General features: G+C 52.5%; 3 protein-coding genes across 3 annotated transcripts; 1 reads left to right on the top strand and 2 right to left on the bottom strand.

Annotated features, from left to right (window-relative positions):
• Nucleotides 1-5,223: 5,223 nt before the first annotated feature.
• Nucleotides 5,224-5,595, top strand: NDUFA2 (NADH dehydrogenase (ubiquinone) 1 alpha subcomplex 2; the record flags this gene model as incomplete). Its single annotated transcript, XM_005856078.1, has 1 exon — nt 5,224-5,595. The coding sequence occupies one exon, from the start codon at nt 5,224-5,226 to the stop codon at nt 5,593-5,595; it is 372 nt and encodes a 123-aa protein (XP_005856140.1).
• Nucleotides 5,596-5,900: 305 nt separating this feature from the next.
• SRP72 (signal recognition particle subunit SRP72) lies at nt 5,901-8,015 on the bottom strand (the record flags this gene model as incomplete). The annotated part of the gene is made up of 1 exon (XM_005856077.1): nt 5,901-8,015. The coding sequence occupies one exon, from the start codon at nt 8,013-8,015 to the stop codon at nt 5,901-5,903; it is 2,115 nt and encodes a 704-aa protein (XP_005856139.1).
• Nucleotides 8,016-8,724: 709 nt separating this feature from the next.
• Nucleotides 8,725-11,231, bottom strand: NGA_0248510 (uncharacterized protein). Its single transcript, XM_005856083.1, has 4 exons — nt 10,746-11,231; nt 9,433-10,206; nt 9,263-9,375; nt 8,725-9,157 (listed from the first exon to the last, which is right to left on the bottom strand). The coding sequence occupies exons 1-4, from the start codon at nt 11,134-11,136 to the stop codon at nt 8,900-8,902; spliced, it is 1,536 nt and encodes a 511-aa protein (XP_005856145.1). The 5' UTR covers nt 11,137-11,231; the 3' UTR covers nt 8,725-8,899.
• Nucleotides 11,232-12,273: the final 1,042 nt, after the last annotated feature.

Raw genomic sequence — 12,273 nt, 5'->3', positions numbered from 1 at the left:
TTCCTCCCTCCCAAAATTTGCTTTCCTTTGTATCGTGTCTCACTCATCGCCACGTCTCTCTCTCTCTCTTCCCCGTCATCCGTCCCTCCCAGGTCCGCGTCTTCCGATTTATCACGGAGGGAACAGTGGAAGAGAAGATTGTGGAGCGAGCAGATCGAAAACTCTTTTTGGATGCGGCGGTCATTCAGCAGGTGGGGAGGGAGGAGAAAAGGGAGAGAAAAGAGGATCCAGGGAGATTTTCTGGATGTGCACATCTCTGCGCTTGCTCGCTTTCATCTATACGCCGCTGCACCAATCACCTTGCCGTTCTGCTTTTTCCTCGAAGCTCTCTTTATTTTTCTGTGTTGATATTCTTATCCTCTCTCTCATTCGCTTCATTCGCTTCGCATGTATGTGGAGATTTCTTCTTGTTGCAAATATCTCTTCATGTCTGTCTCCTCCCATTATTCGCTTTCACGTCACTGTCACAGGGTCGTCTGGCGGAGAAACACAATTCAGTTTCCAAGGATGAGCTCCTGCATATGGTTAGCGCCTTTCCCTGCCTTTTTGTCCAATTTTCTATCCGCGTTATTGGGTTTTAGAGAGCTGAATTTAGCCAGAAGTTGTCTTTGACTTTTGAGGTATGTTCGTCACGAAGGGTTGTTCCCTTATCTTATATTTTTTGTCTCCCTCGCTTTTCAACATCAGGTCAAATTTGGTGCCGATGAGATATTGAACGCGGCCGGCAAGGGCTTTACGGACGAAGACATCGACCTTATTCTTCGCAAAGGTACGGGTGCGATGGGAGTGAACGATGGAAGAGGACGGCTACAGGAGCTTGCACGGGGCAGGGAAGACGGAGGCGGGCGAGGGAGAGGGTGGAAATGGAGAAAGGAAGGATTTGGGGAATTTCGGTCCCGATCTCCCGGTTTTAGGGCGTGTTTGCTCCGGCTCCCCCGTTTTCCCATCCTGCTCTCCTTCGTTTTCGGTGTATAAATCCCGTCTTCTCTGTGTTCCTCCGCTTTCTCTCATTCAGGCGAGGCGAAAACCGAAGAGCAGACGGCCAAGTACCAACAGAACGTGCAGCATAATCTGGCCAAATTTACCCTGCTTGATGACACGGAAGAAAGGAATCTCTTTGAATTCGAGGGGAAGGACTACAGCAATAAGCGAAAAGACGGTGCGCCCTTCCTCTTCTTCCGACTCAGTCTTTTCGTGCTACCCTGGGTGGCTCCTATTCCTGTCCTGTAACGAGCCAAGTGTCCGCTACGTTCCCTCAACTCCATCCCTCCCGTTTTCCATCGTCCCCTCCCTCCCCCCCTTCTTCCTTCCCTCCCTGCTCCCTCTAAACCAGGGCTCGTCTTTGACATGGGACAACGCGAACGACGCCCCACCATGAACTACGACGTGGACTCCTACTACCGCTCAGCCATGAAGGTCCGGCCGGCCCTCTTCCCCTCCTCTCTTACCCCTCTTCTCCCCCTCGAATATCCCAGCTTCTCCCCCATCTTCGTGTCGGGCCACCCTTTTCGTGGGCCGTCCCTCCTTGTCCAGGGCATCTTCTTGGAGGAGACGAATCCGTCCATGTTCAACCCCGCGGTTCATATTTCATATAAGCATTCATCATCCTCGCCCTTTTGTCCCTTTCTGTCAGGGTGGAACCGGTGCCCGAGGCGACAAGGAGGGATCGACGAAGAGGCCGCGACGTCTGGTGCTTCCTGAGCACCAATTCTTCAATCGTCCTCGGTGAGAAGGCTGGAGGGAACGGAGGGAGGGAGGGCGGGCGAAGGAAGGGAACGAGGAAGCGAGATTCACTGATACTACTTCTTCCCTTTCTTTCTCCATTTATCTCTGCTCTAGATTGCAGCAACTTCACGAGAAGGAGCAAGCACTCGCTTTGAAACGGCAGGCACGATGGGCATTCATCAAAGAGCTGAGAGCCGGTCGAAAAGCGGCTGTCGCGCAGCTCGCGGCTGGTGAGGGAGGAGGGGAGGGAGGGGCGACTGGAAAAGACCACAGGCATAATCTTCCCTCCTTCGCTCCCCTGGCGCTACCACTCGCACCCGTCTTCTCGCCAAGGCCCCGGAACTCCCATTCTTTTCCTTCACAATCCCGCCCTCATGCAAGCCCTGCGTCATACCGCCAGCCTGACCGATGTATGTTGCCTTCTCTTTCCTCTTCTTCCAAACCCTAGGTGAAGCACCTGAGGACGTAGCCCGAGACCTGGAGGAAGAACTCAATGATGGTCGCTTCGACCTACCGCCCGAAGAGCAGGTGACATTTCCCCTCCTCCCTTCATTTTTCCTTCCCTTTCTATTTTATCATCCTCCAAGTATGCTTCTTGTGCTTGGTTCCCATGGCTGTCTTATCCTCCCCCAAAACCTTTATCGATGCTCTTCCTTCTTATCTCGCAGTCCCGTCTGTTTTTTTGGAAATAAAGAATTTCATTTCAGACTTCATTCCTGCCCGATTGTTTCACTACAATGGTATTTCGGCCTGCATTCATGACATCTTGCACACCTCTCACCCCTTCCTTTGCCATGTACTCTTCAAATTGGTCGTTGACAGGAGGAGCGAAAGGCTCTAATGGAGGAGGGCTTCAAGAACTGGAGCCGAAAAGACCTGCGGACCCTCGTCACCTCCATTGAGCGCTTTGGCCGCGCGGATAGGGTAGGCGCCCCTTCCCTCCCTCCCTCCCGCCCTCCCTCCTTTGTTCCCTCCCTCTGTCCCTCCATCCGATTTTTTGAGCCTTCTCCTCTACTCCTCTATGTTGCTTATCTTTTCTCGCATCGGCAAAATCGGAGTCCTTTGTCTATCCCGACTTTGATTGATACTCCTTTCCAAATCTTACCTTCTCCGTATCATACATCATATACCCAAGGCAAGCATCCTCCGCGAGACTGCCGCGGAGACAGGAAAAGATGAGAACGAAGTTACCGCCTATTATGACACGTTTACTGCCCGCATGAAGGTACAAAAGGGAGGCAAAGTTGAAGTGTGAGGAGGAGAGAGGTTGACGGAAATGAAGAAATACATCAGCAGCACAACGGTGCGAGGCTTTTTTTTTCCTATAGTTTCACCTCTGATATCTCCCCCCTTGTTCCCCACCCTTTCTCAGGAGTTGCCCAATTGGCAAGCCTTACAGGACAGGATCCGCCGAGGGGAAGCTCGCATTGCCCGGAACAAGCAGATCAAAGAGGCGCTCGAACGCAAGGTAGGACGGAGGGCAACAAATGAGGGAGGAACGGAGAGGCTGCCGGAGAAGGAAAATGATCGGCCACTCACAGTTACGAGAAAGATGTACGATAGGCCATCTAGGCTTAAGAATTTTCCTCCCCTCAAATTTCACGCCTTTTCGTCCCTTTAAATTCCTCTTTTCCTCATCCTCCTCCTAGGTGGCCGGGCATAAGAATCCTTTACAGACGCTGACGCTCAATTACCAGGGCGGCATTGTAAGTCGAGAGGGAGGGAGGGAGGAGGGAACGGATCCCACGTCACCGCATGTGTATGCTCTCTGGCAGGTCCGGCGGCGAGCCGGGAGAGAGACACATGGGAAGATTAGTTTGCATCTTTTCGCTTTCCATCATAACGGGCTGTCTCTTCTTTTCCGTATACGTTCGTCTCCGCAGGGTAAACAGCAGCAAGGCCGCCTTTGGACGGATGAAGAGGATATATTCCTCCTCATCCTCATGCATAAATTCGAATATGGCAACTGGGAGCGCATTCGCATGGAGATTCGGAAGGTACGGTGCTTCGCCGCCTCCCCCTTTCCTTCTCTGTTTGCCTCATTCTGATCTGAAGCGTTGGCTTTTCTTTCATCTCCACACGTTCCGCAGAGCGAGAAATTTTGTTTCGATTGGTTTTTCAAAAGTCGGTCTCCTCAAGAACTCAACAAGCGCGGCGACACCCTGATCAAGTTGATCGAGCGGGAATATGGAGAGGCGGAGGGTGGATCGGGAAGGAAGGTATACTTGGAGGGGATGTGGAGGGGAATAAAATAGGGTAAATCGAATGGGAGAAGGAGAGGAAGGATGGTCTTGCGTTGTCGATTTACAATATTTAATAGCATGGTGGAAAATTAAATAGTTGAACGTGCCTCTCATACTTCTTATTATCAACAAAATTTTCCATGATGCTTCAGTCCTATTCTAGTCAGAGGCGGAACAAGCGAAAGCGCGAGGAGGAAGGCGAGGCGGCAGGAGAGGACGAGGAAGATGAGGACGAGATGGAGATTGAGGACGATGAAATGGAAGATGAGGGAGAAGAAGACTACGGACAAGACGAGGAGAGCTTGGCCAGTGGTGTCGTGTCTGAATCGACGCAAAAATCAACGCGTTCAAAGGAAGGTAGTGGGATGCATAAAAAGAAATGGTCCTACTAGAACGGAAGGCAGGAATAACAAAAATAAAATGTTTTCAGAATCCACCCCAGGGTCGGGACGTGGACGGCGGACATCAGTCTTTCCTCGAGCCTAGGGAGAACGTGCAATGATTTGATACCACTTCTCCGGAAAATGAGACCAAAGCACCATTGCATTGCAAAATACGCGGCTTGGTTTTGGGACTGCCTTATGTACATGGCATGATCTGCCGCGCTCGCTTCTCCGAAAGTCAATTTTACCTGCACCGATTGACCTGTCCGATCAAAGCGGCAGATAAAATTGTCTGGGATTCCGGTGCGATCCTACGAGAAGAATCAAGAAAGCATACTTTGAAAACGTGATGGCAAAGCATTCAGTTGCCCCCATCTCATTGTCGCCTACTCAAACCTCCTGCCATTGCCATGCAATGCCCTACAAGCTGTAGACATCTTTAGGGAAAAAATACCATCGCCTTCCCCGCACGTTTAATAAGATTGTCAACCCAAAAAATCAGCCACATTCGATTTTTCTACGTCCTTCGTCTCGCGTGGCATTGGGAGATGTTTTTTCCTTTCTGACGGCTTGTGTGACCGAGAGCAATCAGACGCCGCCGCCGGGCTGCGGCTGGAAAGAGCTTGGAAGCCCCTCTTTCATGCAACCATCTCTCGTTGCATCTGTCTTTACAGCAGTGACTTCGAGGTTGCTAGACACCCAAAACCTGATTACATGTGAATTTGGCTGTGTACGAGATTGGAGAGGGTTGTTTTTTAGTATTAGACTGGTAAAGGATAGAGACTTCCGTCCAAAAAATGCATCATGTATTCCACTCCTGTGCTCATCCTGTCAAAACTTTGCTCCCACCAACAGTACATTCAAGAAAAGTCATGGCCGCATGGCGTGCTTCCATCTCCAAGCACGTTCGTGAGCTCCGTTTTCTCATAAGCGCTTCTGAGGAAAGCAGCGCCGCCGCGCGCTCTTACATCAGGCACAACTATGACGAGCTGAAAATGCTGAACCCCACTACCCCTTTCCTCGTACGCGATGGCTGGCCAGGAAAAGATCCTTACGTGGTTGCCACATATGACTGGGGAAAAGAAGTGATAAAAACCATGGGCGGCTTGGACGAGAAGGGCATCGATGCCTTGTTAAAAGGCTTAGTCGAGGATGGGAAAAGCCTTCCGAAATACACACATCCGCCGCTGAGGGGTACGCCGGACGCCATCGTGGACGCTTTGCCACGGGACGTATTCTACTGAGCAAAGAATGTTATTTTTGTGCGAGTCCCTGTGACAAGGAACCGGAAAGAGAAGGCCAGAAGTAGGAATGGAAAGGGGGCGAGACGCAGGTGTCGGAGTCGGGAGGCCGATGAAAGATAATGGCAAAACCAGAAAAACAACTCTCGGGGGGAAAATCGTTCCTTGCCATCGTAGCCCCCACGCATTGAAAAGATTTCAGTATTTCAGGCCCGGTGGGAGGGCCCCCGTAACTTCTCATCTCTCCCTCCCCACCCCCCGTATCGCTTCAACGCATTTCCCCGTCGTCCTAGGCAGGAATCTTTCTCTCACTTCCTCCGCCTTCTTCCACCCCCCATTTTCACGCCACCCCTGCCGTCCTCGTCCCCTTTCTTCTTCTCCGCTTCCACCCGGCTTGCCACATCCAGCATGGCCGCGTCCCTGGCTGCTCCGTTCCCTGAACCTTGAGCACCCACAAATTTGCCTCTCCCTTTCTTGCCACGCTTGTTGTACGAGCGTTGATTCTTGGCAATCCATCGCTCAGGGTCTGGTGGAGGGCCGGGACGACTGGCGTCGTATTTCCCCTCAGCCGTTAGTTTCGCCAAATAAACGGTTCGAGCTCGGGCCCGTTGCCGCCTCCGGACTTCGGCTTTTTTCGCTGCTTTGGCTTGCTCTTCCTCCTCTTTTTCCTTCTGGCCCCCAGGGGCCGCGCCGGGCGGCAGCGTCCGCCGTTCTCCTCCCCCCTGCCGTCGAGGCAGCCCGGCCTCCTCTAGAATGCTGGCGTCCACCTCCTCGTCCTCGTTCCCTCCTTCCCCTTCCACCGCCGGCAGCTCCGCCTCTGCGATTTTCCCTGCTTCTTCTCCGTCCACCCACGACATTGCCATGACCAAGTCTGCCAGCGTGCGGAGCCTCACGTCGCTGTCCAGCTCTCCCTTGAGCTTGTCCGAGTCCAAAAGCGCGCGCAAGGCCGTCGCGGCCCCTGCTTGATCCCCTTTGGCTCGGCGGAGGGCCGCAGTTCCCCGCAACAGCTTGGCAAGGAAGGGAGGAGGAAGAGAGGGCGGGAAGGAGGAGACGGCACGGTCGAATGTGGCCAGCACTTCCTCCTCCAAGCCGAGTTTGGCGTAAATGGAAGCCACGGTGGCGACCACAGCCGGGTATCCTTGCAGGGACGGTATGGATTCCAGCACTTGGGCGGCTTCGCGCAGTTTTCCCTGATAGACCAGGCACTGGGCCCAGGCCGTGCCCACTTGTTGCTCGGCGTCGACGCTGTCCTGCGACGGGGAGCCACGCGCCATGGCTTGCACGGTCTGGAACAGGGTTTGGAGGTCTCCCGCGGGGTCGGTCGCGGCCCTTTGCATCTTGATCGCGACCTCGACCAGGGCCACACGCCAGGTCCCCGGGGCCTGTCCTCCCCCCTTTGCCGTCGCCGAAGCTGCCTCCTTCTTGAGCGCGGCCACCGCCTTTTCCGCGTCGTCCAGCCTGCCAGAATGCACCAGCATCAGCGCCTCGTTCACTCGGAGCAAAATGCTCTGTCCGGGTATCATTTTGGGCCCGGCCTCCTCTAAGGCTGCCTGCAACTTGTTCAAACCGCCTTGCGCCTTGGTCTGGCCCCTACCGCCCTTCAAAGCTGCCGCGGTAATCATCGCAGAGGCGCGGACCACAGGGTCCGAGAGCTTGTTCGCTTTCTTTGTCAGCGTCGACACCATCTCCAGGCCCTCCCGGCGTCGTCCCTGGGAGGCCAAGACGTAAGCCAGCTCCTGTCGAATCCCGCTCCCTTCGTTCAGGATGTCCACAGGCGACATCTCCTCTTCCAACCCCAGTCGCTCGCAGACATTCAAAGCTTCCCGCAGACGCGCTTCAGCGGCACTCAGGTCGCCCGTGTCGACGAGGGCGGCACCGGAATTGAAAGCCAACTCGTAGGAGGTCTCACGCAGCTCTGCCTCCAGGGGAAAACGAGATAAAGCCTCCTGGCCGCGACGGGCTGCCACGAAGGCCGCGTACAGATTGGTCAGCAGCTCGACATCCTCCTCGTCTCCCGCCTTGCGTCCCTCCTCGACCAGAGCCGAGAACACCTCAATGGCCTCATCATATCGGCCTTCTTTGAATAAGACTTGGCCCCGCAAATGCCGAAAGGATATTTCATTCTGCTCGGGACTTCCGTCCAAGACAGCCAAGGCCTCAGAACCTCGTCCCAGTCTGTACAATGCATAGGCTCGTTCGAAATCCTGAGCTGGAAGTGCCGTGGTTAAGGCAAGAGCATAGTCCCCTGTGTGCAGGGCTGCTGCTGCCTTTGCTGCCCGGGCTTCCAGCTCGTCGGGCGCGCTTTTCAGAACTGCGTCAGCGGCAGACAGCACCTCTTCAAAAGCTTCCTCTTCCAGTGCATGGTAGAGCGTCGCGTAGAGATCTTGAAGCTCCGCCGACGGGGCCACAGGGGCTTGTGCCATGATGCGACTGGAGGGGGATGGTCGATGTGGAGGTGAGAGAAAGGTGTCAAGGCGATCAACGAGGCGCAGATCTGCGAAAGACGAGCCAGAGCTGAGAATCCCAACGAGCTTGCAGATCGCCTTTGTACATAACTTTGATGTGCATCGACAAGTACAGACACAGGAAGACTTCCATACGAACGAGGCTATGGTCGTCTTGCCTTGTAGAGGGAGGCGCGAACGTGGTCCGTGAAAATATGCCCTGTCTTCTACCATCAAGGATCTTTTACAATGATATTATGCCCACAGCATCTGCAGATTGGCGCAGCAGAGTCAAAGCCATTGACACCGACACAAGTCTGCTTTGACAGTGGCTTCCAAACCTATTTCTTGTTTTTTAAGGCCTGCACACCATCGTCAATACAACTGCACCAACCTTACATACGTACAAGCACGATATAAGCTACAAATACACACGTAAATGTAGCAACTAAAGGCTTGTATGGCTGCGCACTTGTACATAAAGACAAAGCGCTCGAGGCATTGCAAGACTTCCATGGTCCTCGCGCCTCCGGCCGTCAGCTGTCGCTTTTTTCCCCTTCGGCTTGCCTAAGACACCACTGACACTTAAAATTGCCTGAAAATGATTTCCTTTCCGAGTTACTTGACACAACAAGTAGAATAAATGTATCAACAAAGGCAATTCTAATGCTGCATTATCAGTTACAGCAGCTGACAAATATTTGTTTTGCATCGAAGAGGCTCACAAGAGGTAAGATCCCGACTCAGACAATTCCTTAGCCCCTGGCCTGATTCTGAAGACAATCAGCCATCCCATCATTTTCGAGTATTTAAGATTTTATTTTCAAGTTTTAAATGTACTGCAACTGCACCCTATACAATTTTCAGCTGATCATTTCAACTTGGCGTTCCTCACTTTCATTCGATCCGTCGGTGTGGGCCGTGTACATCTGCTCACCCTCCCGGTTACCTCCCTTCTTCCTATTTCTCCGGGCACCCGCCTGTGCTGCAACCCGTTCAAAATATTCTTCCACCTCTTCAAGAGACTTTCCTTTCGTTTCAGGAAAGAAGACATACACGTAGGCCCCAGTGCCCATCGTCATGCAGGCGTAGAAGAAGAAGAACCCCATGGGTGTCAGCGCCTAGGTGAGAGACATGAATTTAATAAATTAAAACTGGTGATACATACACAGGAAAGCTTGTTATACAATCGAATAACTGAAACCCATCTCTTCCGGGTGTCCTACCTGGACCAGGGGGAGCGTTGTACTCGCAACGATTCCAGCGATAAGACGGTTGGAGGACGTTGCCAATGACATGGCCTTGGCACGGATGCGCGTGCTGAATACCTCAGTGGTCCCTACCCACGTTAATGGACCAACTCCCAAGGAGAAAAAAGCGACATAGAGGCACATACCTACCACCATCAACCAGGCCAGACTCTCTCGTTCAAAGGCCAGGCCCATCACGATCAGGAAGACAAAGAGTCCTCCGATGGAGATGAAAAGCAAGGGCCGACGACCCATTTGGTCCACGTACAGGGCGGCTAAGATGGTGAAAAGCGTTTTGCTCGCCCCTACAAGGATGGTCATCCCAAAGGCCGCGTTCTTCGTGACAAAGCCGGCGTCTCTCATGAATTCTGGAGAGAAATATATCAAACTTTCACACCCGCTCAATTGCTGGCAAGCCGCAAGCCCAATCCCTGCCAAAAGCATCAGCCGCACGGGCGGAGTCGGACAAAAAATGGCGTGCCAACTGCTGTGTTTATCCGCGGCGAAATCAGCTTGTATATGATGTTCTATCTGAGCAACAACACCGTCCACATTGCTCCCTGGCATGTAAACTTTCCGCAATACTGCTACGGCTTCCTCCCGCCGACCCCGCATCAAAAGCCAGCGGGGAGATTCCGGCATGACCGTGAAGGAGAGGACGATGAGGATGGAGGGCATCACCATCCCTAAGCCCAGCATCAAGCGCCAATCCAGTCCAGGCCCCACATCTAGAAGTGCGTAGTCCGCGACAAAACCCAACATGATCCCAAAATTCAGCGCCACCTCCGAGAAGGACACCAGGTGCCCACGGTGGCTGGGAGGGGCGATTTCGCCAATGTAAAGTGCGTCAATGGCGAGCCCGAGGCCCACCCCAATACCAATGAGAAAACGGCCAAACATGGCGAGGGGAAAGGCCCGTGCTAGCACCTGCAAGGCAGGAAGGTCGATGGAAGTGAGAAAGGGGAGGGACAAAAGCAAGCTTGTCAGGGGGTTGAATGCGGGCAAACCATCGGAGGAATATTTCTTGAGCGTATACTGCAGGGACAAAGCTGTACCCGCCTCTCCGTCACACAGCCTGCTTTCAGCATGCAGTCGTGCACGCATGCTTCATGCGCACCCACCCGTCAATATTTAAAGATAAGAAATTCTCCTCACTCTCACCTGAATCAGGATGCCCGTAATGAAAATAACGCAGGATATCGAGAAAGTGCGGCGACGGCCAACCATGTCACAAATGTATCCCGCGTTCAAAGCCCCAAAAATGCAAAAGAAATTCATGGAACCTGCCGGGTAGTTGTCCATTCGTGAGAAAAAAATTTCAGAGGTGACAACACCGCATAAAAGGTAGCTTCTTCGCGTTTGAGGAAGGAAAAAAAACGAATGAGAATAACCGATCCCACGTTCCTCTTCCAGATAGGACCACACAATCCTCATAAGATGTTGAGCGGTCCGAACGTACCAACATAGAAGCTAAGGTCCCAGGATGACCACTCGAATTCTTCCTGCATCAAGAGTGCCGCGCCTCCGACAGAACCAACATCGTAGCCTAGATTGCAGCTATTTAAGCAGGCCATGGCCGCCACGAAGTAGGAATATTTGGAAGGAGGCGGATGAGTGAAGACATTGTCACTCAACGTCGATTCAATGCGTGATATTGATGATGAAAGACTGGAGCCTCGGGCGTCTTGTAGAGATGTCGGTGGAATTTCGGGGGACGAAGCCTCTCCGTCTGGTGGCACGTTGGCGGAGGGTTTTGTATCGGCAACATGTACAACAGTATCTCCTTCTGATGGGTTTACTGACGAACTATGCACGTATACAGCCACATTTTCACTCGTGCCTTGAGGCATCCCGGTGTTGGGGCCAACGAGGGGTGTTTTTTAACTTCACCAGCTCCTCAGAAAGCGTCTTTCAGCGGCTTGGGTTTCAGTTTAGTGGCTGGTGTCAAATGTGTGGTGACCCAAAAAACGTTCGTTAGAGAACCAAGTATTACGCGTTACTGATGTGTTGGTTAAAAACCAGGTAAGAGACATGACCTTCCTCACGAAATAACTATGGGTACGTCCCTCAAGAAATTTTTCTCGCAATGTTCGGTTGCAAGGATGTTGGTACTGTCGTGCTTCCAACGGCAGACCCATGGTCTTGCTGAAAGAGCTTGCCATGGGAGTTCTCCGGCATCCCATCTTCATTGCATCCGAAAACATAGCTTAAATTCTAAGGCATATGTGTACAACTTTTTGGGTAGTTTTCACGCACATGCGTGTCTTTGCGGGCTGGCGTATGTGGCAATGGTAAAAATTGCGCGAAGATCCCGTGCGGCACGTAACGTCACGCACATGTCCTTGCGAGCCTGGGGTGCATTTTGACGCTAGACTATCCCGACACATACAAGCAGTCCTATCAATTAATGGTATGCGTCCCAAATAAATCAACAAAATTGAGGGAAAATACATTAGTGAGCTCGTATAGTAGAAGTAGGTGGATGCCGCCTTGTCTTTCCTCCCCCCTGCCTCGCCCGTCGTCCCATGATTGGACCGTCCCTTTCTCGGAACCTGGACATGTAAGCATCAACGTGTACTGTAATCCAATTTGAACGGAGCTTCTTAGTTTCTGTGTAACATGCAGAGTGGCGTGCCATTTTTAGTATGCAAATCTTGTAAAGTAGAACAAGGTCGCTGGGTTTGTAACGGAGAGCACGCACGGTGACTGTGGCACCTTCATAAAACCGCTGTTTGTTTAATTACTTTGCCGTAAATCCACCTTTCCGTATCTGTGACTATTCCAAGAGTTCACTTTACTCTCCTGGTCGAAGTCGTCATTATCAAAGGGCTATTTGCTGCCATGTTTCTGTCTTTCACCAAACCATGCAACAACTGCGACCTGTCTGTTTTTGTACTCAGCGCCGCGTACCGAATGCCTCAAGAGTCGGCAGCCACATAGTCCTTTGACAACAACCACGCGACGACATCATCGGACCATTGCGGAGA

Source organism: Nannochloropsis gaditana, assembly GCF_000240725.1.
Source record: "Nannochloropsis gaditana CCMP526 unplaced genomic scaffold scaffold045, whole genome shotgun sequence".
Classification (NCBI taxonomy): Eukaryota; class Eustigmatophyceae; order Eustigmatales; family Monodopsidaceae; genus Microchloropsis; species Microchloropsis gaditana.
The sequence above is the reverse complement of the archived record's forward strand: the minus strand, read 5'-3'. Positions and strand labels throughout refer to the sequence as shown.